General features: G+C 40.1%; 1 protein-coding gene across 3 annotated transcripts; it reads right to left on the bottom strand.

Moving 5' to 3' along the window:
- Window positions 1-38: 38 nt before the first annotated feature.
- Window positions 39-24,598, bottom strand: MLH3 (mutL homolog 3). 3 transcript variants are annotated; one of them, XM_012724726.1, is made up of 12 exons: window positions 21,366-24,598; window positions 18,726-18,824; window positions 17,939-18,024; window positions 16,565-16,669; window positions 15,592-15,664; window positions 12,648-12,719; window positions 11,254-11,365; window positions 10,105-10,264; window positions 4,172-4,195; window positions 3,987-4,065; window positions 1,304-1,455; window positions 39-431 (listed from the first exon to the last, which is right to left on the bottom strand). In XM_012724726.1, the coding sequence occupies exons 1-12, from the start codon at window positions 24,541-24,543 to the stop codon at window positions 321-323; spliced, it is 4,251 nt and encodes a 1,416-aa protein (XP_012580180.1). In that variant the 5' UTR covers window positions 24,544-24,598; the 3' UTR covers window positions 39-320. The 3 variants fall into 3 exon arrangements, with proteins under 3 accessions (XP_012580180.1, XP_012580178.1, XP_012580179.1); XM_012724724.1 differs by lacking the exon at window positions 18,726-18,824 and having other exon boundaries at window positions 15,592-15,694; XM_012724725.1 differs by lacking the exon at window positions 18,726-18,824.
- Window positions 24,599-25,817: the final 1,219 nt, after the last annotated feature.

Below are 25,817 nucleotides of genomic sequence, written 5' to 3'. Positions count from 1 at the left end.
GCCCCCACCCCCACCCCATCAAGCAAATCAACCAGAAAATCAGGCAATTAATCATTAAATTTTATCCCTAAATAAGCTACCCAAAAAATAAGTGTCGTTTGCCTCCTGAGTCCACAGAGGCAAATGAATAAACTGTCCTCATCTTGAGTTCCATCTGACTGTGTAATTAATGGGGTCCTCTGCCCCAGAGGACTGACAGTGCTGGGGTGCGTCAGGCTGACTGGCAGCTGGGCCATGCCTGCAGCTCACACTCTGCCCAGAGCACACAGCTGCACCCTTTGGCTCCTTGGATCAAGAATTCTGTTCTCGTGTGCCGGCTCTCAAGGAGGCATGGGCGCCTGCAAGCTGTGCCTTGTATCACATCCTTCTGCTTTTCCGAAGAGACGCCAAGCTTGGCCCATTTTTCGAAGTTTAGCAAGATTGGGTTTAGTCTACAGGAAGAAAGAGAGTAACTCCAATTAGCAATATGAAAAGCTACATGGCGCAGAAATACTCCCTAAATATGGCTATTTAAATCTGTTCAGCAGTCTCAGAAAAGACTAGGTTTTCTAAGTGGGTCTGCAGACGTTAAGTATAGATTCCCATCTCTGTCTAGGGACAAAGTTTTTTCATTTTTTTGTCAAGTGAAACAAAAAGTTCCCCATGGAGTAGCACGGGATGAGTCAGAAAGCACGGGGTACCTGAGACCTCATACGAGATTAGACTGCAGCCTGCGCTCATGTCGTTTCATGTAAGATTACAGCAAGGACAGAAGTGTTCCCTAATTCAAACCACCCTGCGCCTTTACTGCACTGCCGCTTCGCCGTTCCTGGACTGCTGAGTAAGCGGTCAAGTCGGCATGGCGCCCCCGCCGGCTTCCGGCCTGGCGCTCCCCACAGCGCAGCCCCAGCGGCCCGGGGGGCAGCTACCACTTCCGCGGGGCCGCTGAGCCAGGGATGTTTAGGCGACACGCGCCAGCAGCGAGTGTGCTGTTTCCACCGGTTTTCTGCGGCCGCAGAGGGGCCTCCTGCGTCTCATCAAGGCTCGCGCCGGGAGGCGGCGGGTGTTCAGACACAGTCTGCGCACTGGTAAGCTTACAAAAGACAAAGTTCACAGGTCTGATCTGACGGGTAAGCCCGAACTCCATTTTGAATTTGAGCGAGATGATGAAATGCTGAGGCTTTCTGTCATTTTCAAATCCCAAAGCCTATTTTTCAGAACTCCTGTTTTCTGGAACGGATTGAGACAGATTACATTTGGAAAACAGGGGCTGGAGGAGAAAGATAGACCTCTCTCCCTCTTCTCCTGTTCGTGGCGAACATGCCTGTTTCTCCTGCCCCAAGTGCTCTATGTCGGCCAGCGGCAGCATGGACGGCCTCCCGTGGGCGCACTGGAACGGCAGCTGGCAGCGGGACAGGGCTTCCATGAGGCGACGGCTCTCCTCTAGGCTCAGGCCATCGTTAAACTTAATGGCTCCTAGAGGAAAGACAGAAACGCGGCGTGTGTGTGCGCCGGGACGTCCACGCTTATTCTGGGTCAGGGCCAAATCTCTGGGGAAAGCGAGATGTTTCTCAGGCTTCCTTCACGGACCTTTAATAGCACCTGAAATGGGCCCACGGCTGTCGGGCACTGGCGCTTCTGAGCTGACCTGTCTTCTTAGCTGTCTTACTGGACTAGGTGCCTTTCTGATCCTTGCAGGAGGCAGCCCCTGACTTGTTAGGATTTGGCTTTGGGCGTTCCCTCAGGAGCAAGAACAGCAGTGCCCTACTTCTCAAAGGTGTGTGAAATAGCGGCCATGTTGTCCACAATCCTGCAACTAAGATTTCTCACTGTTCCAACAAGTCTGTTTCGTGTGCTTCTTTGTCCTACTTCCATAATAATCTTCCTAATCTAAACTCTCATACTGTCAATGCCAGCCTTTATGTATACATTAATTCACTCAAATATTTATTAAATATATGATGGTTTGCCACGGAGATTACAATTGAGATGAAAAAAAATTACAAAATGATGTAAAAATAATTAAACACACACACACACACACACATATATATGATAAACACACACACACACACATATATATGATGGTTTGTATTAGGAACTTTGCCAGGCAGTGAATGAGACAGAGTCTAAGGTCCAACAGGTGAAATAATGTTCAAACAAATCATTCTACAGTAATTTAAATTATAAATATAGGTCCTATAAAATCTAGGGTATGAAAAAATACATAATAGGGAAAACAAACCCATTTAAGGAGGTGAGGGAAGGTTTTCCTGGCCAAATGATCGGGACCTTAGGTTAGAAGCGGATGGGCCTGCCTGTTGGCACAAGAGGTTAAGTCTCAGCACTAGGAGGCTGTCACCAGCCACTGCAGCTCAAGTTTGATCCCCAGCCATGGAGGGGATGGCACATGTCACAGCTGACCTCTCCTGTCTCCCCCGCTGCTCCCCTCAGCAGTGTATTTCAGGCTATCTGCTTGTTCTGTTCCCTACTCGGTCTCTCGGTGAATCCTCTCACCTCTCGTACCTCTGGCTTGCACCCCAGTTACTGTGTGCATAAATAATGCTTTTAAATAAAACAGAAGGAACAGAAAGACAGAGGGGAAAGGCAAAGGGCAGACGTTCTACGCACACAAGGCCAGGACCAAGGAGGAGGCTGCAGTGTAAACAGCAAGGTGGGGAGTGGTGGGAGAGGAAGCTGGAGAGGCAGGCAGGGGCCAGATCCTGAAACCCTACGGGCCAGGAGAGAGAATAGAAGTTTTATCCTAAGAGTGAAGGGTAGTTAATGACACATCTTTGAAGAAAGGTACCTCAGAGAAACAGATTGCTCTAGTGCTGACGGGAAGAATGGCCTAAGGGGGAGCCAGGATGGATGTGAGGAGTCAACAGCGGCAGAACTAGTGAAGTGGAGACATACCACATCAGATGGATTTAAGGTGCATTCTGAGGTAGGTAAGATGAAATTTGGTGATCCAATAGATAATGAGGGTAAAGATAAAGAGGAAAAGGAATTTAGGATATCTGCATGAGACAAATGAAGGTCTGAGATTACTGAGCCAGAAAACAAAGGAAGAAAAGAGAAAGTAAATGGAGAGAGAAAATGAGGGAGAGTCAGCAGACTGGAGACCCCACTGTGACCAAGTAACTGTTGCCAGAGACCCCATAGGTCATATTCCCTCAAGTAAATTCCTCCAGTCCCCTAAAGTAAATACCATTTTCTGTATTTTATCACAGTACCTATGTAAGAACACTCAATGTTTCTAACACCTTCTTGATAAGCTTCTTTTGGCCTAGTTTCTCTTAATTTTTAAAAATGATTTGTTTTATTCATGTATACAAGATCAGGGGTACAGGCCAGAGGTGTGTATGTGGGGAGGGGTGAGAGGTTTCCCGAGAGACAGAGTGGGAGCAGAACAGGTATCCACTGAGACACACTGCCTAGGGGAGCAGGGGCGGGACGGAAGAGGCTGCTGCGCCCTGGGCAGCTCCCCGCTAGGAATGGGACTAGCGCTCAGGGCTGCCCACAACTTCACAGTGCTGCGCTTTAACCCCTCGCTCCATGTAGTTTGATACTCACTGCTGCTCTTCGTAGCATTAATTTGTTTCTGCCTTTGACTAAATCGCACAGGCTACTTACTCCTCATGTAGTAAGAATCCATGTTCCTAAGCTCATTTATATTCTCAAAATGCATCTCCTGTAAGTTACACCTCCACTCATATAAATCAGACTATATTTATGATCAAATACATATGTTGCTATTTCGCTTTGTAAAAATACTTTTTTAGTACTCACTATTTTTAGTAGAAGGCAGATTTATTCATGTAATAAGTGGGAGTTCACAAAAAAAGTGTGACTTTTGTATTCATTTTCTCATTCAGTTTCTTGAACTAAGTTTTATCCTTCATGAGCCAAGAAGCAAATGCGCCTTCTGTTTCATTCTTAACTGTGGTACCCCTGCCAGTCCTTAGCAGAGAGGCGCTCAACAGCAGGTGTGCTGAGAGTCTTACCGTGGCAGGCCTGGGACGCCAACACCCGCTGGACAGTCAGTGGCAAAGTCCCTTGGATGCCTCCTGTGGTCTGCAGTAGCTAATGCATAGACACATTCTTTATTAACGGGAGAAGGAGGTTGGGCAATGAAGCCTTTTATGTGTGGTGCCTCTGTGTGAAAACCCCAAAGAAGAGAAAGGTTTACCTCCACTTGTTCACGAATAAAATCCTACAAAGCAAAAAGGAAAAGAAAAGTATTAGTCTGTTACTATCTTACACTTGCCCTGTGAGAGTTCACAAAATATCCCATCCCCATTTTCTTCATTATATGACTCCTGAAGGAGAGCATTCCAACAATACAGCACTTACGTGCAAAGAAAATGTTATAAAATACTTTGACTGTAAAATACTAAGACAAATAAATAGATTTCTTATTGAATAGGGAATATACTTAGCTACTGAAACCTCCCCTAAAGATAATTTATCAGCCTAAGAGGCTATGTAACTGGCAAGAGTAGCCTTGATGATTCAATGGATTCTAAATATCAGGGAGACTTCTTAACCAAGAAGCTGTCTGCTTGTATTTATAATCTTAGCCACAACAAGTGTAATATTACACAGACAGAATAAATACACAACAATCATCAATGTCACTGTGCACTCAGAATAACACTTGCTTAAGTGTATTAAATATAAGTAGCATCTTTAGTTTCCATGGGCTTTTTCTTTTTAAAAACTTTTTGAAAATTCCTTTTGAATCCAAAAGTTTATTTTCCTAGGCATTATTTTGTTAACTTTCTTCTCACCAATATATTTCTGTCCCAGGGGAAGCCTTTCCTTTAGTAATATCCCTATTATTCACAAAAGGATTTTAGAGAAATTATTCATGTGATAAGTCTGTCTAAGCTCTGAAGGTCAAAAAGACTGTACAAAAGATCAGTAAAACCAAAAGCTGGTTCTTCAAGAAAATAAACAAAACTGACAAACCTCCAGTTAGGCTCACAAAGAAGAGAGAACACTTTAATAATCATGTAATTAGAAATAAAAAAGGAGAAAATACAACAGATAAAACAGAAATACAAAGGGTCATCAGAGATTATTATAAACAACTAAATGTCAACAGATTTGCTAATCTTGAGGAAACATACATTTCTACAGTAATACAGCTGACCAAGAAGAAACAGAAAACATGAAAAGACTAATCACAATTATGAAAGTTGGTACAGTAATCAAAAATCTTCCCAAAAAACAAAATTCCAGGTCTAGGTGGCTTTATAAATGAATTTCATCAAACTTCCAAAAAAAAAATTTGCCCATTTTGCTCAAGCTATTACAAATAATTGAAGAAGGGCCCTCCCTGGTGGTGCAACAGGTTAGGATGCAAACTAGCTGCAGCCACTGCAGCACAAGTTCCATCCCTGGCCAGGATGGTGACCCACATGGCGCGGCAGACCTCTCCTGACCCGCCCGCTGCTCCCCTCAGCAGCGTACTTCATTGATCTGCCTGTTCTGCTCCTTTCTCTGTCTCTGGTGAATCTTCTCATCCCTCTGCATCTCTGGCCTGCCACCAAAAACTACTGTCAATATTAAAAATGAATAAAGTAAAGTGGCAGGTTATAAAATGAACATACAGGAAATTTGTTGTATTTTTACATGCAATTAGTAAGAACAAAAGAAGTTACCAAACCCATTTATAATCACATCAAAAAGAATTAACCAAGAATTTATAATAAAAACTATAAGATACAATTAAAAGATATAGAACAAGAAATATGAAATGGAAAGACAGCCCATGTTAATGGATGGGGAAAATTAATTTAGTCAAAATGACTATTTTACCAAAAGTAATATATAGTTTTTTTCTACTTTAAAATATATGCTTTTAATGTTATACAATAGATTTAAATTTTTTTAGTCTTTTATTTATTTTTTTATTTTACAAAAGTCATATATAGTTTTAATGCAATTCTTACTAAAAATCCTATGATATTGTTTAAGAAAACAGAACCAAAAATACTAAAATTAATATGGCTAAAAATGTCCCCAAACAGGTGATTTGGTGATGGGAAACCCGCGGGGATTACAATCGAGATGGAAAAAAAAAATGTGCAAAATGATGTAAAAATAAACTTTGTAATAAATAACAACAACAACAACAACAAAAATGTCCCCAAACAGCAGGACCCTCCCTGGTGATGCAACAGCGTAAAGCGCAGCACTATGAAGCTACCGTAGCCACTGCAGCACTAGTCGGATCCCCGGCCAGGGAGCTGACCCGCATGACCCAGCAGACCTCGCCTGTCTCACCCGCTGCTCCCTCATCAGTGGATTTCAGTAGATCTGCCTGTCCTGCTCTCTACTCTGTCTCTGGTGAATCCTCTCACCTCCATCCCTGCACCTCTGGTCTGTACTACAGTTCTTGTATGCATAAATAAACAAATCTTAAAGAAAGAAAAGGAACAACAGATGTGAAAACACAGTTTTCCAAATAGTACATGTACATAGCCAACTGATACTGAAAAAGTGCTCACCATCCCTTCTAATTAAGGAAATGTAAATGACAATGAAATATCATCTCTCACCTATGAGAATGGCATACAGAAAAAGACTCCTCACAAGAGCTAGAGAGGATGTGGAGGAAAGAAGAACCCTTACACATTGTCAGTGGGAATGTAAGTTGGCACAGGCATTCCATAAAGCAGTCAACATGTTTTAAAAAAATAAAAATGGAACTACTATTTGATCCAGTAATCCTATTTTTTGCTGTCTGGAGAGCATGAAATCATCAAGTTGAAAATTCTATGCTCCATATCGTTTACTGTGACATTATTTCTAATGGCTCAGGTATATCAGCAGCCTGAATGCCTACCTGACAGAGGAATGGATAAAGAAAATGGGGTATATGCACACAATGGAATATAATTCAGCTACAGGAAAAGAGGAAACGTTACCATTTACAGCAACATGGAAGGAAGCTGAGGGAGTTGTCTTAAGCAAAGTAAACTAGAAAGATAAAGACAAATATTGGATGAATTCATAGGTGAGTAATGTAAGTAGATAAACTGAGAAAGCAAAATAATTATGAATTGAACCAAGGCTGAAAACCAAACTGAGGTTTCTGAAATTAAGAGGGCTGGGTTAACAAAAGAAAATTTAATGACAATAAATTATTTTTAAACATGGCACACTTAATGATTTCTTTATAAGAAAACACAGATTTCTTTACTCCTCAATATGGCTGCATATAAAATAACTTCCTAAGATTACAATACGCAGATCCTCTTTTCAAATCAGATTGAGAAAAGTCTTTCGCTACCTCAGATGTATTCTATCGTCCACGGGGTTTATAAATGAGCATACTTACCAAAAACTGGTGGTAGTTACTGTTTTTTGAAGCCATGTATTTCTCCAAACAAAATGGTATCAAATAATACCTGACCTATTATAAAGGCTTAGTACAGATACAGATCAAACTGAACTTCTTTGTTATCCTTTTTTGTGCTTACATATTTGCTAAGGGGAAGATGGATGTCATCTGTTCATTTCATATTTCAGTAGTTCAACTTATGTTGGATAACTTACGTAACATTAAAAAGGCTCAGCCATCATCAGTTTGATGGCCAGACTTTATAAAAAGATATATTAGTGGTCTTTCATCGGCTAGAATCCAAGCAGCTACCTCTTCTTCGAGACAGTTTTTGTTCCAGGTTTTTTTTCCCCAGAATCAACATCTCTCTTGATCAGCCTGAGTTAACATAATCAAGATTTTCTAAAACCCGTAAGCTTTGTTTCAACTTGAAGTAAACTCCTCACCGTGAGGCTTTGAAGTCACTCTCAGAAAGCTTTTATTGTAATCTTCTGGTTAAATACTTAGGGATTGAATTACAAGAAGAGTTCTGGCAAGTCCTATCTTTTGGATTTAAGACAGTTTGGAGGCGAACCCTGGAGAAAATAAGCTCTGTTGGGGAACAGGGTGCTGCTGGCAGCAAGGAAACGTCTGTCTGATCAAAGCACAGTTCGGGAAGGGGTGAAGCCAGGGGAACCCAAAAGCTGGCAGTAGTAACGCCTCGGCCTCCCACTGTTAGCCTACATCTCTCCCACCTGAGAACAAAATCTTCCCTGAACCTCACAGCCTGCCACACTTTCCAACCGCTCCTCGCCTTTCTCCATCTGTCTGTCTTCTGCATGCAGCCAGAGTTCCTGAAAGAGCAGTCTGCTTAGCTCTGCTTCACCCCTCCTCACTCACTCCCTGACCATCGCACAGTCTTCTGCCACCCCTCACTCCCAGAAAATGAGTCCACAAGGTAACTAACTATGTCTTCAAGACAGCCAAATGCAGCTTTTTAGGCTTCGCTCTATGGCCATGGCTGACCTTCTTTAAAACTTCCCTTGGCTTTAGCAATACTATGTCCCACCCCCCGCCCCCACCCCGACCAAATATTTTCAATCATCCTTTGCAGTTTTTCCTTTTGGCAGTAGCTTTCCAGACCTTTGCCAAAACACATACACCCTGAATGTCGGTGTTCTACAGCCTCTGCTCTTTGCTCTCTAGTCTCCATATTTTCCCTGGACAATCTTACTTCCTCTAGAACTTTCTGCTCCAGTTTCTGATATTATCAAAATATATATGCTGTTAACTCCCAAATAGTTATGTAGAGGGCCCTGACGCCTTTGCCAGCACTAGGTCTGTGAGTCTGCCTAGCCACCAGATAGCCCCACTGGAAGGCACATTGAATGTGTTTAAACCGGGGTGCTTAGGCTAGCAGCCAGGAGAACTCCTCCTCCTCCATTTCCTTTTTTTCTGTCAATACCACACCCCCACCGCCGTCCTTCTACTCATCCACAATAGAACTCTCAAAATCATTACTTGTATTTTCTCCTATTTCCCTTTTATAGTCTAGTGCCATCAGGTACTCTTGATTCTACTTTTCAAAGTATGTTTTAAGTTTTTCCCCTCCATTCCCACTGCCTCATCCTCACTTATATGAACCAACCTAACAGCCTCCCAACTGCTCTCCCCACCTTAAAACTTTCTCATATCTACCGAACTCACAATTTATCCACTAAATCTATTTTTTAGATATTATTAAAGTAATTCAGAAAATGGTAGACCAAACTGATAGGAATTTTCCTGTGCCCCAAGTAGAAAGAGCTAGAAATAAAGAGTAAGAAACCATAATGGATAAAACAAACTGCTAAAGAGACATACATGATGATACAGCAAATAAAAAAGTAGTCTGGAAATAAACACGGACTATAAAATTAATGACTACAAAGAGGATAAAGAACATGTAGACTTAAAACAGGCAACAACGTGGAAGATGGAGGAGTGCTGGAAGGTAAGTATTGTAAGGTTTGTGTGCAGTTTAGGAACAGAATGGAGAAAAATATATAAACTTTAATCTTTGCTAAGTATGCAAGCTACAACTCAACTTTTAACCCATTAGAGGAAAAACAGAGAAATCAAGAAAACTAAAAAAAAAGGAAAAGCAAACAAACAAAAAAAACCAACAGGAAGAAACGGTCCTCTTCAACTCATCGCCACCTGGCAGGCCTCACCGTGATGCCATCACGCTCAAAGCACAGTGCTGAAAGCAGCCGACCACTTGCGGCTGTGTTAAATCTGTTATCGTTTGGCCTTCAAAGCCTTTCAATTCCCTCATCTAGTGTCACCATAATCCAGGACACATCTGGGGACCCTTAAACACAGGACCCACTTCAAGCCTCTGGTATCTGTGGCTCTGTCTAGAATGCCCTCTGTCCTTGGCGGTCCCTGTTATTCTACTAGACTTTCCCTAAAACACGAACAACAATGAAACAACTTTTCTGTGCAAAAGCTGTTCTGCCTTCGTCTACCTCTCGGGACACAGTAATCATTCTGCTGGTCTACGGCACCTTTGATCATACCTGGGCATATTTCATCGTATTACAATATTTTACATGTTCTTCCTCACCTTGGTCAAATCCATCTTTGAATCTCTAGCACTTGGCACACAGTGACTATTCATAAATACTGAATATAAGCTGAATATAGGTGTGGGCGGTGAGAAGATTCACCAGAGACAGGAGGGGGAGCAGGGCACGTGGATAAGCTGCGAGAGACGCAGCCATTTCCTCGAATCTGCACCCCTGTCTTACCTCCACGATACTCTTGGTCACGGTAGACCTTCCTCTTCGAAGTTCATTGGCCTCTCTTTCTACAAAACAGAGTGGTACTTTTCCTACAAGGACCAGAGAATTACTGGTGTCTGGAAATATAATTTCAAGGCCCAGATCTTCCAGATTTTTGTGGTAACACCTAAAAAAGATAGCCTCAAATGTAAAAATGTTACACATTCATATTTCATTGCTGCTCCCAAAAACTTAATGATTTTTCAAAAGCTGCCATACATTTAAAAAGTTGTACTGTTTTTCTCTCACAAACTGTTTTTTAGGATTTTATGATCAAATTTCCTTTTTGCATTACAGTAATCTCCTTTACTTTGCCCTCTTTTCCATTGAGAGGATCAATTTGTTTCTAAGTTTTTATTCTTCACTGAGGAATTGCTACTTCTCTGTGTTGCTGGCACTTACAGAAGTTTGGCACAAATCAAATAGCAGAATGTTTTGAATCAGCATTAAAGCAGGGAGGTAATTAACAGCCTCAGGAACGGAGAAGTCCTGATTAACGGGATGTAAATATATGGATCTGCCTCTAATATAATTTATGCTCCAGGGAAAAAGACGTATTGGCAGTAGCATATTCCCAAACCTGAAGTAAATTCAGAGACAATTCCCCTTTTCATTTCCAGTCAACTGTGCTTCTCCAAAGTGGGAAAATGTCCTATCTTGTGACTCACTATGTGATTTGCAACTTGTGGCCCAGGATTTTACTTTCTTCCCAATATGATCATGCTAATGAAAATTAAGACTCTAGAATGCACCAAGGCAAAGCAGAATGGAAGCAATTACTGCAGTAACTTTGCTTTCAGAAACAGCACAGCATAAACACTGACTATTCCAAGAAATGCTAACAGTGTTCTAAGCCAACTGCTGGAAAAAATTATCAAGGAAACTCTATCCTACACTCAACAGATGTGCTATAGTGGAAACAACCGCACTTGGAGTCAGAAAACCTACATCTGCACGCCTGCCCCTGCTTCGCAGCTGCATCATCGTGAACGAGTCACGCGGCCTCTTCTTGCTCTCCTTGTCTATTCTGGAAAACGGACTGCTACGTATGCTTATGCCTTACAGGACTGCTGCGGCATCTGCACCACCAACATCACACTCAGATGTGGTACGAACCGTAAGAGTCTTCTTTGTTCTTCTGTGACTGTTATCTCTAGAGGAGGACTTACAGTGGAAGACAGTAATTTTTTCCGACCAGAGCCTTGTGACTGTTGCTTCTCATAGGAATCTGTTGGAAGAAAGATGATCAGGTTAAGAGGAGGAAGTGAAGTCTCTTAGATTCAGGCATAATTGAAGCATAATAAGGCAGAGCTATGTTAATCATTACACTGCCTAGCAGGCTATTCAATATTCACTTTCAGGCTTTGAGTTTCCATTATTAAAATCAAACTAGTAAGTATGCAGTCTATTTATTTTAGCAGCTATTTTCCAAAATAAGAAATATTAAGACTTAAACCTTACAGTCAAGTGAACCAGACAATGTCCCTGTAGTCAATAAATGTGGTTTCAATAACAGAGGTGAATAACGTAATTACTGGGGAAATAGGATAAGGGCTCATTATATAATTCTATAGTTCAGGAAGACTTCCCAGCTCCTTCAGAAGGGCTTCTCAGGCTCTGAAGAGAATTAATTACCACTAATCTTAAATGGCCCAGGAGCTACAGAAAGTAAGTTTGTCTAAGACTGCCTTGACTAGGTCTTTCCCAACAATTAGTGCTTCATTTTATGAGAAGTGAACATGGGAGTAGTATCACTACCATTTTGGACATGCCTGAACTCCCTAGGTCCTCAGCTAATTCTCTGACATGTGATTTTTTTCACTACTTGAACACAGATTCAAGATTTTCCTGGTATTTTACCATTTGGGGATGAGAAAAATAGGCAGAGATTCAAAAGCACATGTTGCTGTTGGAAGGTGATGTAGCAAATTGGTACGTTGTCTCTGGAAAAGGAACTAGGTGGAATTAGGGGGGATGAGGGACGGGGTAGAAGGGAGACTTCATTATATTCCCTTTGGCAACTTTCAAACTTGAACCTGCTTGAACACCACCTATTCAAAACAAATTAAATTTTAAAATCAAAACCAACATTGTGCCAGCGGTACCTCCCTGAGGCACCGTGAAGCAGGCACGCCATCATCCCTTGGGCAGGGCTGAGAGGGCACGTCGTGCTGATGTCCAAGGAAAAGAGCCTCCCCCCACACTCAGTCTTCAGGGCTGATGACAAACACACACAAATATGCTTCTGACCATGTAAGTGGGACGCACACATTTGAATCCGTAAGGAGAACCACATTCTTCACTTACAAAAGAAGCCAAGCCAAAGGACTTTAGCTAGAATTTTTAAATATACAATTCATCTTCTCTTACAACAGTCTCAGTTAGAAAACCTCTCACATGTTCTGATTTCTTATTTATTTACTTTTTTTTTTTTCTTATTTATTTACTTTTACACATATTCTGATTCTTATGGGGAGTCCCAAATCCTGTCCAGCTCCAAAGGTCCTTACCAATGATCAGCTGCTCCAAACGGACACGCTCATGAGCAGCATGCTGGTCCACCACAACTAGCAAGTTCCCACCTAGAAGATCAAGTAAGGGTTGCCAGAGCTCTGAATCTCAGAATAGTAAAATAGTCATAGTGTGTTGAAAGAGAAAAAGGTTAAACCATTTAACAACTTGAGAATAAAAGAAACATCTATACTGGTGGCCTCCCTGGTGGCCTCGGGGTTGTCTCAGCGCTATCACTGCTATGGCCTGAGTTCTATCCCCGCCAGGGGGCTGACCCACATGGTGCAGTAGACCTCTCCTGACCTGCCCGCTGCTCCCCTTAGCAATGGATTTCAGTGGATCTACATATTCTGCTCCCTACTCTGTCTCTGGTGAATACTCTCACCTACTGTACCTCTGGCCTGTACCCCAGTTCTTCTATGCATAAATAAATAAATCTTAAAAAAAATTTTTACAGAAACATATACTGAGTAGTAAACATTATATATTTTATTTCCCCTAAAAAATTTAAATTATGGGGAAAACTACAGCAAATTTATTCCTGATGAAAACTCTTTATTTCCAATACAAGGTTAAAACACTGTTTAAATACTGATTTTGCTTTATTAATTAAAATTTGATACAATGAAAGATCATTGAAAAATACTTTATTAAAATCAGCTGAACTTACTTTGTAAACTATAACCCACAATGAATGAAATTCTAAGACACTTCTGATCAGAGGCCAGCATACTTTTTTTTTTGTGACAAGCCACACAGAAAATATTTTAGACTTTTTGGATGCATGACTCCTGTCACAGCCACTCAACCATTCATTCTGAGCCAAAACAGCCAGAGACAGTATGTGAAGATTCTAGCTGTGTTCCACTAAGACATTAGTTATGAACACTAAAATATTAAATTTTAATGTGTTAAGAAAATATTCTTTTGCCATTTCCCCCTTTAAAAATATAAAAATCATTCTTATCTTCTGATAGTAAAAACCAGGTAAGCTTGAATTTGGCCAAATGGCCACGGTTTACCTGAATTTAGATTCAGGCTTTTCAAACTGTAAGATGCACAGAAACTACCTTCGCACCTAATATAGATTCTGATTCAGTAAGTTAGAGCTGGGATACACGATTCTGCAATTGTAACAATTACCCAAGTGCTATTCACAGACCTCGATTTTGAGTAACACTTTAGATTCTAAAGTGCAAGAGAGGAAGCAAAATGTCAGGACCCAAAAAGCCAATTTTCACTGACAGGCAGACTGATTCTCTAGTATCTAAATACATCTTTTTAAGCTTGTATGTTTACTACTTTGGGCCAAAAGATTACAGCTTATTGCACTGATAAGAATGAAAGAAAAGTTTTCTTAAATTTGATCAAAATAAACATTGCCTATGTAGGAGATCAAAAATCTGCAAACACCAAATATGTCGTGTTTGACAAAAACTTCATTTCAGGGAGGGGCAGGGAAGGCTGGGTTGAGGCTTTAAAAAATTTTTATATCTAAAATTCTCTCTGTAACAAGTCTATTCCAGAAAGAGCTAGTCCCCTATCTCTTTTAGAAGAAGGCAGAAAAATAGCTTTGTTTTTCCTACCAAACACCCTGACTTCCCTTCTATTCCCCAACCTCCCCTGCTAGCTATTTAGGATGGCATCTGTGTGTCACATGTACATAGGAAGTATACATATCATTATTAAATTTCTATATGTCTTTTTAAAAATCAATCTGGTGCATGTTTGATTTGTAGCTACCTAGAAGAACCTGAGGGGTAAGGGATGATTTCCTTTGTTCTTCAATAATTTTACCCCCAAAGTATCTTTCCAATACATTCACTTCTCTCTAGGCTGCCCTGGTCCCAGATAATTATCATTTCTTAGATATCATGACACCTTATTAACAGTCTCTCTGCCGCTACTGGGCCGGCACCCCACACCTAATCTATTCTTCACACTGCTACCAGAGCATTATTTTTGAATGTAAATGTGATGACACATGCCACTGCAAAAACAACAATGACAGCAAAAGTAAACAAAAAGTTTTCCACTATTTCCAACTGGCATTGGCACAAAGACAAAGCTTGTGTCTGGCATCTAAGACCTGGCTCCAATCTGCTTCTCTTGCCTCAGGTCCTTGTTCTCGTTCCAGTGGCACTGTCTGGCCTCCTCTCACCAAAGGAGATGCCACAATTACACCTTATTCCCTCTGCCCAGAATACACTGCCTTCCCTCCATCCCTTAAGGTAGTTAACTGATGTTAACACTTCAGATCTCACTTTACCTGGGAAGCCTTCCCTGACTAATTCAAATTTCCCAATACAGTTCTTAACATCTTGCTTCTCAATTCCACATCACTAGCTAGAGTTGAAATTTTAACATTTGTGTAATCAATTATCTGTGTTCCCAACATAAATCTTTTTTACCACTATCGGTGGGCCTAATACTGTCAGTGCCTGGCATGCAACAAGCATTTGATCAATATCTGTGAATGAACTACTATTATCTATAGTCGTATAAGTGCAAAGCTATGTACATTTGTAATGTCTTACAATAGTAACTATTAATATTACTTTTGAACTATTTTTGTTTTATTAAACAAGTTACCAAGGTACTGTATGTAACTCTTGATAAACCAGTTAATTTTATAAACTTTCTATTATTATAAAGGGAATACATTAAGACATTGTTTAAGTTGCACAATACAAACTATTTTAATATCTCCTTTGCCCACTTTCATTCTCACTTGCAAGGTAACTGTTGTTAATAGTTTAACACATACATTATATATGTTTATGTAGCCAAAACCAAAAAGTACTTTAAAGCTACTGTTTCATAATAGTAATTGAGATTGGTTTTTCCCTTATCTGTCCAAATCATACAACTGAGTGTGTAATAGAAAAAGGAGGCTATTAGAAGAGCAGATGGTTATTAATTGAGGCTAAACACCATTCTTACCTGCTTCTCCATTCTCTTCAGTCTTAGTGCTCATTAAACAGGCAATAAACTTGTTATCCACTTGCTGCAGAACCTGCCATACATTCAAATAAGCAGTACAACACTAAATAAAAAATATCAAAAGATTTATCTGCATATGTGGAAGCAACCCAAATGCCCAAAAATAGGTGACTGGATCAAGAAGATGTGATATATTTGTCGGATGAAATATTACTCAGCAATCAAAAAGGATAAATTTATGCCCTTTACAGCAACATGGATGGAGCTAGAAGGGATTATGTTCAGTGAAATAACCCAGAAAGAAAAAGAAAAATGTCAAATGGTCTCACTTATAGGAACCAAAGGAGGAATGAGGGAGGAAAAAAAGTAACTATAATAAAGTAAAAATCAAAATCACCAGGCAACTATAGATCAGAGATATTCTGTAGGGGAGGAGGAGGGAGAAGACCAGGACATGGGTGGGAAGAGTACAGGACTATGATGATGGTGCACAGGTGAACTGGTGGTGGGAATTCCATGGGGAAATCACAGATGGAATAAAAATGAAGGATGATGTAATGAATATATTTAAAAAGTAACAAATTAGTATCTGCATAGCAGGAGACAGAACTGTAGTGTAATTTGAATGATGCCACTCATGCCTAAGACTGAGGTGCCAAGGAAGGTGAAAGAAATAGCAAGCAGAGTGGACACACAAGAGGAGGTGGCCATGGGCATCTACAGCAGATGTGCCCACAGTGTTGGAGTAGCCCCAAGGGTTTCCAACAGAATGGTTCTTATTAATAATCTGTGTTATGATCAGGGAGTTGTTAAAGTGCTTTGCTTTTGGTACTGAAACCTCCAGAGAGATTTCAAAACATGTGCCTTGACAAGGGTGGTCGGTATCATTAATCAAATTTTACATAACTTAATCTACTGTAGATCCTATAGTTGTTGTTTGTTTCTTTTAGTAATATTTCAAAGTCAATCTTACCTGCACTGAATGAATCATTTCTTTGGTAAAACGGTAGGGAAACAAAATGTTGTGGATCTTAACTGCCAAGCTCTCAGCCTGGCCACTGCTCACATCAACAGCAACCTAAAAAGACCCACACAGACATCTTTTAATTTTTTATGCCTGCAGAACTGTTTTGTCAAAAATCTCAAAGGTGCTTTAAAAATACTCATGGGGGCCCTCCTTGGTGGCACAGTGGATTAAAGCGCAGCACTGTAAAGCTGGCCTCGGCCGCTTTGGTGTGAGTTTAATATCTGTCCCGCAGGTGATCCACATGGTGGGAGAGACCGCTTCTGTTTTGCCCGCTGCTCCCCTCAGCAGTGTACTTCGTAGATCTGCCTGTTCTGCTCCCCATTCTTTCTCTGGTGAATCCTCTCACCGCCCCTGAGCCTCTGGCCTGTACCCCAGTACTGTATGCATAAATAAGTACCTCTTAAAACAAACCAAAAAAATCATTTTGGGTCTTCCCGGTGGCCTAGGGTTAAGTCTCAGCATCATCACCATTACAACCACCATTACAATCCCCAGCCGGGGAGCTGACCCACATGGTGCAGCAGGCCTCTCCTGACTCTCCTGCTGCTCCCCTTGTCCATGTATTTCAGTAAATCTGCCTGTTCTGCTCCCCACTCTGTCTCTGGTGAATCCTCTCACACCTCACACCTCTGGCCTGCACCCTAATTCTTCTATGGAAAGGAAAAAAAAAAAAACCTCACTTTAATAGAACCTACTAGAAGTGGACTGAATTCAGGGAATTTACAGAGATTCAAACAATTATGAATTACTAGTCAAATGATAATTTTTGTTTATAAACAAAATTACTGGCAAACCCCAATACGTTGCAACAACAATTTGTCTATGCTCCATGATCACTGTCTTAAAGACATCTTAATTGAAGAAGCAGTAATCAAAGCTCATCAATTATGCACCCTCATTACTGTGCACAAAGTTTCTGTGATAACATACTGATGAGGGAACTTCTATTCCAATGGTGAACTATCCCTTTCATAGAAGACTCACTAAAGTTAATCTTTATTGCTATCTAATGAAAACAATTTTTACTATCACCATCCTAAATAACCTGCTAAAACTGAAAGCGAGGGTTTTTAAGAGTGGCAAGAACTCACTATTCACACATCAACTATACATGTTTAATCCAAAATGTGAGTTCCCAAGATGCTATGAATTCTGATTCCTTCTCTCTACATTAAATATTAATTTCCAAATAAGGTATTTGGAAACATGCCTACTTCCCATTCATAACCACAATTCAGTACAGAGTTTCATACTGATATTCAGATTAAAGTAAATTCAAATTTTAAAATAACTGGCAAAGAAAAATTGTTGCAAACCCACCTCTGGGTAACGGGGAAATACTGGGTTGTCCCATTCCGAGATCAAAGATTGAAGTGATTCACTGACAAAAGCATCACTCACAGTATCTAGGAAGAAAGGGGACAAGTAAAGTTGGCATCAAGAGCCTCAGGGAAAGGGGTGAATAGCATCTCCTATCTGTTGTGGTGCAGCCTCAGAGCCAAAGATCAGATGTACTGTTCCCACACTATACGCTTGCTCAGTGTTGCTGTGTCTCTCAGTTGCTTTGACTTGTTGCTTTTTAAACTTGAGGTGATAACTGTATCTTCTGGCATTGCCAAGTTTTTCTACCAACTATTTACAAAGATCTTTCAGAATATAAGTTCTGAAGAAAAAGGATCAAATTAGTAGCCTTCCTGCTTTTGGTAAAATATTTATTAACTTTCCAAGAGAAAATTAAAGAAAATTAATAAATGTTGGTAGCTTTTCTGAATCTGAGTTTTATGTAAAACCACTGCACTATGGAGTACAACTTCAATCTTTAAAAATAAACATTTTCTCCATCACAAGATACCGCACACTGTGCAAAGTCACCCAGTATTGACCTGAAGTCTGGAAAAGTAATTTCTGATCTAAATGCATGCACTAAACTACTTAGTTCTGCTGTTAAATAGGACCGTGGGGAATTCCTGGTTCCAGTAAGGCACAGCTGGCATTGATCAAGCTTAATAATAAACCCTGCTTGTTTTGTGTGTGTGTGTTTTTTTTTAATTAGGTGGTACGATGTGTACCAGGCAGTTGTCCCAGCAATCTCTGTGATTGCCCCTACCTCTGTTAGTCGGTATCATCATAGTCCTGTCTTCCCGAGCTCTAGGAAGGAAAGGAAGAACAAGGCTGCTTCTAAAAGGATGACACCTGTACTGAGAGCCTAAATATAAAACAAATAAACAATAACAGGAAACTAAACATTTGAACTCAAATATAAATAACTTATTTAAAATTTAAGTTACATAGAATGTTTTTGCATAAGCTGAATCAAGACACAGGCAGACTGCCGAACATGAGATTGGTAGTCAAGTTCTTTAACGAAATGGTTGTGCTAATTTAAAAACTACAGTAATGGCCAGTCCCACTATTCAGCTCAACCAGACAGAATGAGTAACCTAAAATAGATCACTGCCTCTCAATGTGGGCAATTTTGCAAGGGGAACATTTGGACCATGTATTGAGATACTTTGTTGTTACAACTTCAGTGAGGAGTGCCACTGACATTTAGCAGATATAGGTTAGGAATTCTGCAAAATAAACTAAAGTGCATAGGGCAAACCTTACAACCAAGAAGTATCTAACCCAAAACCTCTCAGTGTTACTGTTGAAAAACTGCATCCTTTGGTGCCTGTGCAACCATCACAAACCCCTAATTAATAGGTCACGTCTCCCCAGTGCAAATCTCTATTATAATGTTTTCTTGATTATATTATATTAATTATGTTTGGCTAGCTATCTTAATTAATAGGCCAAACTCCAGAAAGCAAAGTCAATTAATCTGCAAAGTGACAGCACCTAGCACAGGACGAACAGTCAATAATTGAGTGAATAAATAATTGAGATAAATGAATGGCAAGTTCTCTATTAAAACTCCAAAGTCTAGACAGATCTGGCCCAAATTCTCTCCTCTTATCTAAAAGGTGACTGGCTCTTTTAACACAATGCTGAGTCTGACATTTTTTGAACAGGAACAAAACATGGCAAAACTATTATTTTAAAAAAATATACATATATGCTGAACCAAAACTAGAGAGAGATGAATTTGGAATGATAAAATGATGGTTTAAGGTGAAATAAGGTTGTCGCTGATTATGAAAGGACAGAGTTAGAGACATTTTAAAGGAAAAACTGCCAGATTTTAGACACTGGCCACTACTCCTTAAACTTACTTTTAAAGATTCTTTCCTCTGTACAATTAAAATCACCGCTTAATAATTCAACTTCTGTAGCATTGTTATGCCTGGTTCAGCAATTTCCTACTACAGTCTTTTCCAGGAAGGTGGCCTCCATGTGAACAGAGGGTGCCTAGCATCATCTACTTGTTCTATGCCCCAAATACTTTATTTTCCACTATGAAATTCTGGGTTAACATGACTCTAAAAGTTCATTACAAGACTGTCTAATCAGCAAGGTAAGTAGGTTGAAGTGTTTTAAACATCTAGATTTATTTAACAGGAGCCTATGTTTATGTCGAGTGTGGTAGCCAGTATTTCCCCTCTGTTTTGGCAATAGACTTCTCAGATTAATGTAATCCAGTTATTTTTTTATCACCACATCAGAAGTAATTGTATTTCAGGAAGATGAGGTGCAGTGCCTTAGATTTACCTCTGATAAGTATTCAGTATAAATCAGGATACAGGCTAAAAAACACATGTGTCTTTAAGAGCAACCCGATAGTCTCAGGAGCAGTAGTGAAAGGGGAGCGTTTTCTCCTATTTAATATTTTGAAAGTTATCACAGTACTTGGTTTTCTTTACAACAACAAAAAAGAAAGATCTAATATAACTTCTGCAAGAGAAACAAGTTAACTTGTTATTATGTTTACCAATTTACATTATTTTGTGGCACTTAAGACTTTTACTATGGATGCACATTTAATGTTTACCCTCCTGATGTAAAACCAAGATGATAGCCAGATGGAAATCAGCTTTACCATCTCCCAACATCTGGTTCTCAACACCCTGCCAAAACAGTCTCTTTATTGTGTGAGACTTGAGAACTGAAAGTCCTAGTTTAGGCAATAATGTAATCCTGTGGTATGATGTAAAAGTCACTTTACTGTCTTTCTAAGTAACAGTTACTTATACCATAACAGATCAAGTGGATTAGCATATATACTATAGTAAAGCATATTTTAAAAGTATAGCTATGAGCATAGTTAACCAATGTTCCAAAAAAAACTTTTGTTTACCTTAAAAAAAAAAAAAGAGTTCATAAATATAGTGCTTACTGAGCCATAGGTTTTACTGGGAAACCTAGGATGACTACAGGATCATTCTGGCCCTTAAGCTGGGAGCCACAGAAAGCGACTTCCAAAAAAAATCACCACACTGTCATTGCAAGTACCTTTAAGACCGGTTTCCAGGAGGGTTGTATATTTGGTGAGGAGGTGGGCAAGGCAGGCGAATGCGGTTCAAGCAGATGGCACTGTTGACAGTACCATTTTCATCAAAATGTGGCTGCCTTGCCCTCCCCTGCACACACCTCCATAGACATATGCATACAATTCTCTGTCTTTCATCTTACTTCAAGATTTAAATAGTATTGCACTTAGAGCATCTTCATAAAAACAGATGTTATATAACTACAATTAAAAATGTTCTAAGAGCTGAGATAATCTCTTTCGGCAATGACAATTTTACCCCTTGACCATTATTCCTGTCTCAAAAGCACTTCATGCCGGTGAATACTGCATACACACCGTTCTCAAGCAGGACGTCCACCGCCACAGTGCTCAGGTCTTTAGTACAAGCAGTCTGCACATCTTCTGCAGGCGCAGTGAACGAGCTAAGGCCAGTTATCTTATTAATGTAAACCATTCTTCCCAGGGCTACATCAAAATGCTCCTGCCAATCCAAAGAACATGTGTTTGGCTCATCGCTTTCAGAACTAGTTCTTGCTGTAGATTCCTCACTCTGGAAACAAGTTCCATTTGGCTCCTCTGCAGAGTCTTTCGCCTGACTCAGTGCCATTCTACAAGAAGAGTCAGGACTTCCTATCTGTTGTTGTGGTGCTATAAAAATATCTGAATCTTGATTGGTAACTGTAGCATTATTACAAGGTAGTATCAAAGGTGTTTCTGGCATCACAGAATTCTCTGTTGTAACATTGTCAGAATATGTTTCATTATCTTTATTGAAGGAGTTACCCTGTATGACCAAATCCAAGACTGAATCTGATTGTGAAAGTTCGTTAAAATGACTCCTCTCCACTGTTCCAGTCTCTCTTTCAGAATCTTTCATCCTGGATAATTTAGAAGCTAATGATGCAGGTGACTTCTCAACATCCAAAGGCTTTCTGTTCACGTAAGATAACTCCTGTAGTGTTACAGGGCTGTCTCTTAAGCAAGGTATTTGTTGTTCCAAACAATCTTCTTCCTCAGAGAATGGAAACTTCTCTGAATAAAGGATGTGATTTAGTTGACAACTGTTTGGAGCATTATGTTCCATATCAGTGATGTCACAAATGTCAGAGTTATCAATGTAGTTTCTTTCTTTCTGTAGGATGTCAGGTTCAGCTTGAGGGCTGAGATTAGTAATGATTTCAGAATTATTTTCTTCCTCTTCTGGATTCAGAGAATTTTCAACTCTCCCATATTGTCTCTTAAACCTCTCTAAAGATCCTAATTGCAAACTTAAGCATAGCTTTTTATGGGTTATGGGATTGGAGGAACTGATTAATTTCTTTGTTTTCTTACTACCGTTTGAAACATGTCTGCACCAAGGGAAAGAGGTTGTATTAGGTAATAAGCAACCTGTGTGTGGTTTTTTGCTATGTTCCTGGAAAACAGCAAAATTTTTGTAAGTTGCTTCAGGCTTGCTCTCTAGCCCGTAACTTCTACTTGTTCTACTCAAATTTTTGTTGGGCAGTTGAGGAAATTCTTTACTTAACGTGCTGGTTAAATCATTGCTATTTGGAGTCTCAACCGAAAGGCATTTTCTATTTCCAAATGTTTCTTTGGCACTCACAGGACCAGGCTGAACACAATTTTTTAATAAAAATTCTGTTTCTGTCGATTTACCCTGCTCACTTTGTACCACATGAGTTATGAAGCCAGTGGAAGATAATTTAACTTGTCCATAACTAAAAACATTAATTCTTTCACAATTACTAGGTTCTTTATTTCTGTTTTCTTCTCTACGAGCACAATGTACTCTTAACGTTCTCTCAAAAGGCAGAGGTTGGCATACATTTTCAGAAGCCTCTTTAAATCTCTCCACTTGATTTTTAATTTGATTGTTCTTCAGCATGTTGGAAGACTTGCATTTAAGAGCAGTATTTACTTTCTGTATTTCTAGGTCTTCTCTAATCTCCTCCAAATGATACGGTGTCTGAGAGGGGCTTGCAAGCATTTCTGAACTTGTCTCATGTGGATTTTCTGAAGAGTTCAGTTCTAAGCTAGATTTTTTATGCTTCTTACTTTCTTCTGGTTCTGATGCTTCAGCTGCCTCTTGTTCTAAGATCCCTGATTCTAAACAAGAGCTTGCTTTGTTTTGCAAAGGCAACTCTGTCATTTTACTATGGCTTGTGCTATCTGATTCTTGAGTATACAAAAATGAATTGTTTGTCTTTCGTTGGATAACCTCTGGATCCTGAAAATTTTCTGTGTTTATATTTTCTGTAGTAGCTTTTCTTTTCACAGCTTTGGATTGCAAATTAAACATTTCATAGGAATCTAAAATATTAGTACATGCTTCTTGGAAACTGACCTGGTCACACTTTTCATCGGTGGACACCTGCTTCTGAAGAGTGGCACTAAAGACACTAAAATCATTATCTTCATTAAATTCTTTAATATCTTCACCTGATAATTCCACAAATAATTTTTCTTTCTTTAAAAACATTTTTACTCCTTCCTGGATGCAAATCAAGAGAGTATCCCAGTTCTGAAACTCAATCAGAGTTTTTGCTGGCTCCATGCACACATCATACTCACAGAATTGGCACTGCACGTTGATTACATAGATCCCATGGAGTTCTGGGTTTGACCGATGCCGAGGACTTGAATTCATTTGCCTACTGGCAGAGCCATTCTTTGGCTTGCATATACTACTTTCTTTCCTTAATAAAAAGTCAATGAGTTTATGCAACTTTGTCCTTAAAACTAGCCTTTTGTTCACAAACAAAAACTGCATATTCTTATTATAATGTGCTTCAGAGCTGATATAGCCACTAAGCTCAAACTCCTTGTATTTAAATTTCATTTCTTTTAACTTTTGGGACTTACCCAGTCCATAAATTTGACAAAATCGGGAACATATGTCTTTGGTTTTAGGGAGCTGAAGAACCATGGAACCAGAAACATCATTTCTCAAAGAGAAAGAAATGGAAGGGTGCACAAGTGAGAGTGCTTCTATCCTCTGCCTCACTTTCTCAAACTCCAGTCTGGGGTCCATGCATTTCCTCCTTACAGGTAACCGGTAAAATAGATTATATACTGTTACTGTTGTCCCAGTGCTTGGTCTATTCAATTCAGCTTCACAAGCTTTCAGGGCTTTTCCATTCTGAAAGAGTTTCACAAAAGTTTTCATTGTCCTATTTCTCTTGGATGAAATTTCCACAGCACTGGCCATGTCAGCTATACTTGCCAAGGCCTCCCCTCGGAAACCATAAAACCTTGGATTTTCCAAGTCCTGTAGAGAGTTGCATTTACTGGTGAAATAACGGTTTCCCACTTTGTCTACATCCTCACTCCCCATCCCCAATCCATTGTCTATCACTTGAACTTGGAAAGTTTCCAGATTCACCCTGACAGCCACACATTTTGCTTCCGCATCAATACTGTTGAGGGCAAGCTCCTCAACACACTGGCCCAAGGAGCACAGAGCCAGACCAGAACGCAATCTGGCTTGCACATCAGCTGACAAGCACTTGATCATGGCAAGTTAAAAGCTGGTGAGAGGGCCAGGCACTGGTTTCCTTCTCTGACTGGAAGAATTGCCTGTGGGAGGGGGGAAAAACACACACACTATCAAAGCTTCAGAGTTATATAGCATTATTCATTTCTCCCACACATTATGAAGAATTATCACTTGAGGTAAATGAAACCACCTTGTAAAATAAAACAAAACAAACTGTAGTTCTGATCTCTGGGCAGATCACACAGCTCATGCTTAGTGCAATGGCTTTAATACCCAAAGCAACAGTCATAATTTCGTCATTTTCACTGCTCTTTTCTAAATCCTACATGCCCCGAAGTGAACTCATACTCACACTTGAAGTTGACTCGTAAAGATTGTGCTCAAAATTCAATCACTTCACCAAAAACAGACGCATCAACTAAATTCAGCTAAGAAATGCTAGAAATTACTTATGAAAAAAAGTCCAAGTTTGTTTCATAATATTTGTACGTTACACAATAACCATGACTTTTAGAAAAAAACATAGTGAAGTGTTAAGACACTGTAATAAGGAAAGCAATAAACAAGAGGACATTTTAAAAATTTAATTGTTGTATCAAGAAGATATTAAGAGAATCATCATTGCCATCATTATAATTAGTTATTATTGGTATTATTAGTTTTTATTGGTGGTAGCGGTTAAGTGTAGTTGCCTCGGAGGAAAGTAACTGAAAATGGGAAAGATCAAAGCAGGAAAATTCCTTTTCACCCTAAGTACTTTAGCATCTTTTGATTTTAAAATCTTGTGCGTGCATTTCTTTGCTAATATTACTTTGGGCATTGGCAATAATAATGATGGTAAAATTGACCATCATTAAATTTTTAAAACTTAAAATTTTAAGTTTTAATACAGGTAATTAACGATCACCCCCCTTCCTCACAGGGGGGATAGCCGCTTGGGTCGGACCTCTCAAGGAGATAGGGCTAGCAGTTACTGCAGCTCTGATGGTTTCTAAGATAATGTATTTCGCAGTCGGTAGCAAGTGAGAGGTAAACGTTTAATAAGCATTCCGACGGTGACCCAACCCAACTTTTTCCTGATTACACCCCAGTCCTTTCAGGGTCACAGCTCCTGGGACAAACGGCTTTTGGTCTCCGTCCAGAGCTAAGCAGCCGTCGGGGGGGGGGGGGGAGTCGGCGGCGCAGGCGCAGTCTCCACTCTGTCCCCTCCCCGAGCACCGCCCCCCCCCGCGCCCGCCCAGTCCGCCCAGGCGCGGGCCTCCGCGCTCCAGGCCCAGAAGTGCCTGCAGCCA

Source organism: Condylura cristata, unplaced genomic scaffold (assembly GCF_000260355.1).
Source record: "Condylura cristata isolate star-nosed mole 26May11 unplaced genomic scaffold, ConCri1.0 scaffold00013, whole genome shotgun sequence".
NCBI classification, from domain to species: Eukaryota; Metazoa; Chordata; class Mammalia; order Eulipotyphla; family Talpidae; genus Condylura; species Condylura cristata.
Note: the sequence above shows the minus strand (reverse complement) of the source record. Positions and strands in the feature narration are given on the sequence as shown.

What these genes read in the sequence shown, in the direction of transcription:
- MLH3 (XM_012724726.1), bottom strand. Translation starts at nt 24,543, where the DNA reads ATGATCAAGTGCTTGTCAGCTGATGTGCAAGCCAGATTGCGTTCTGGT. An exon ending in AAATGATTCATTCAGTGCAG is followed by an intron (nt 15,665 to 16,564) that starts GTAAGATTGACT and finishes AATGTATGGCAG; the next exon opens with GTTCTGCAGCAAGTGGATAA. An exon ending in TGAAGAGAATGGAGAAGCAG is followed by an intron (nt 12,720 to 15,591) that starts GTAAGAATGGTG and finishes TTGATCTTCTAG; the next exon opens with GTGGGAACTTGCTAGTTGTG.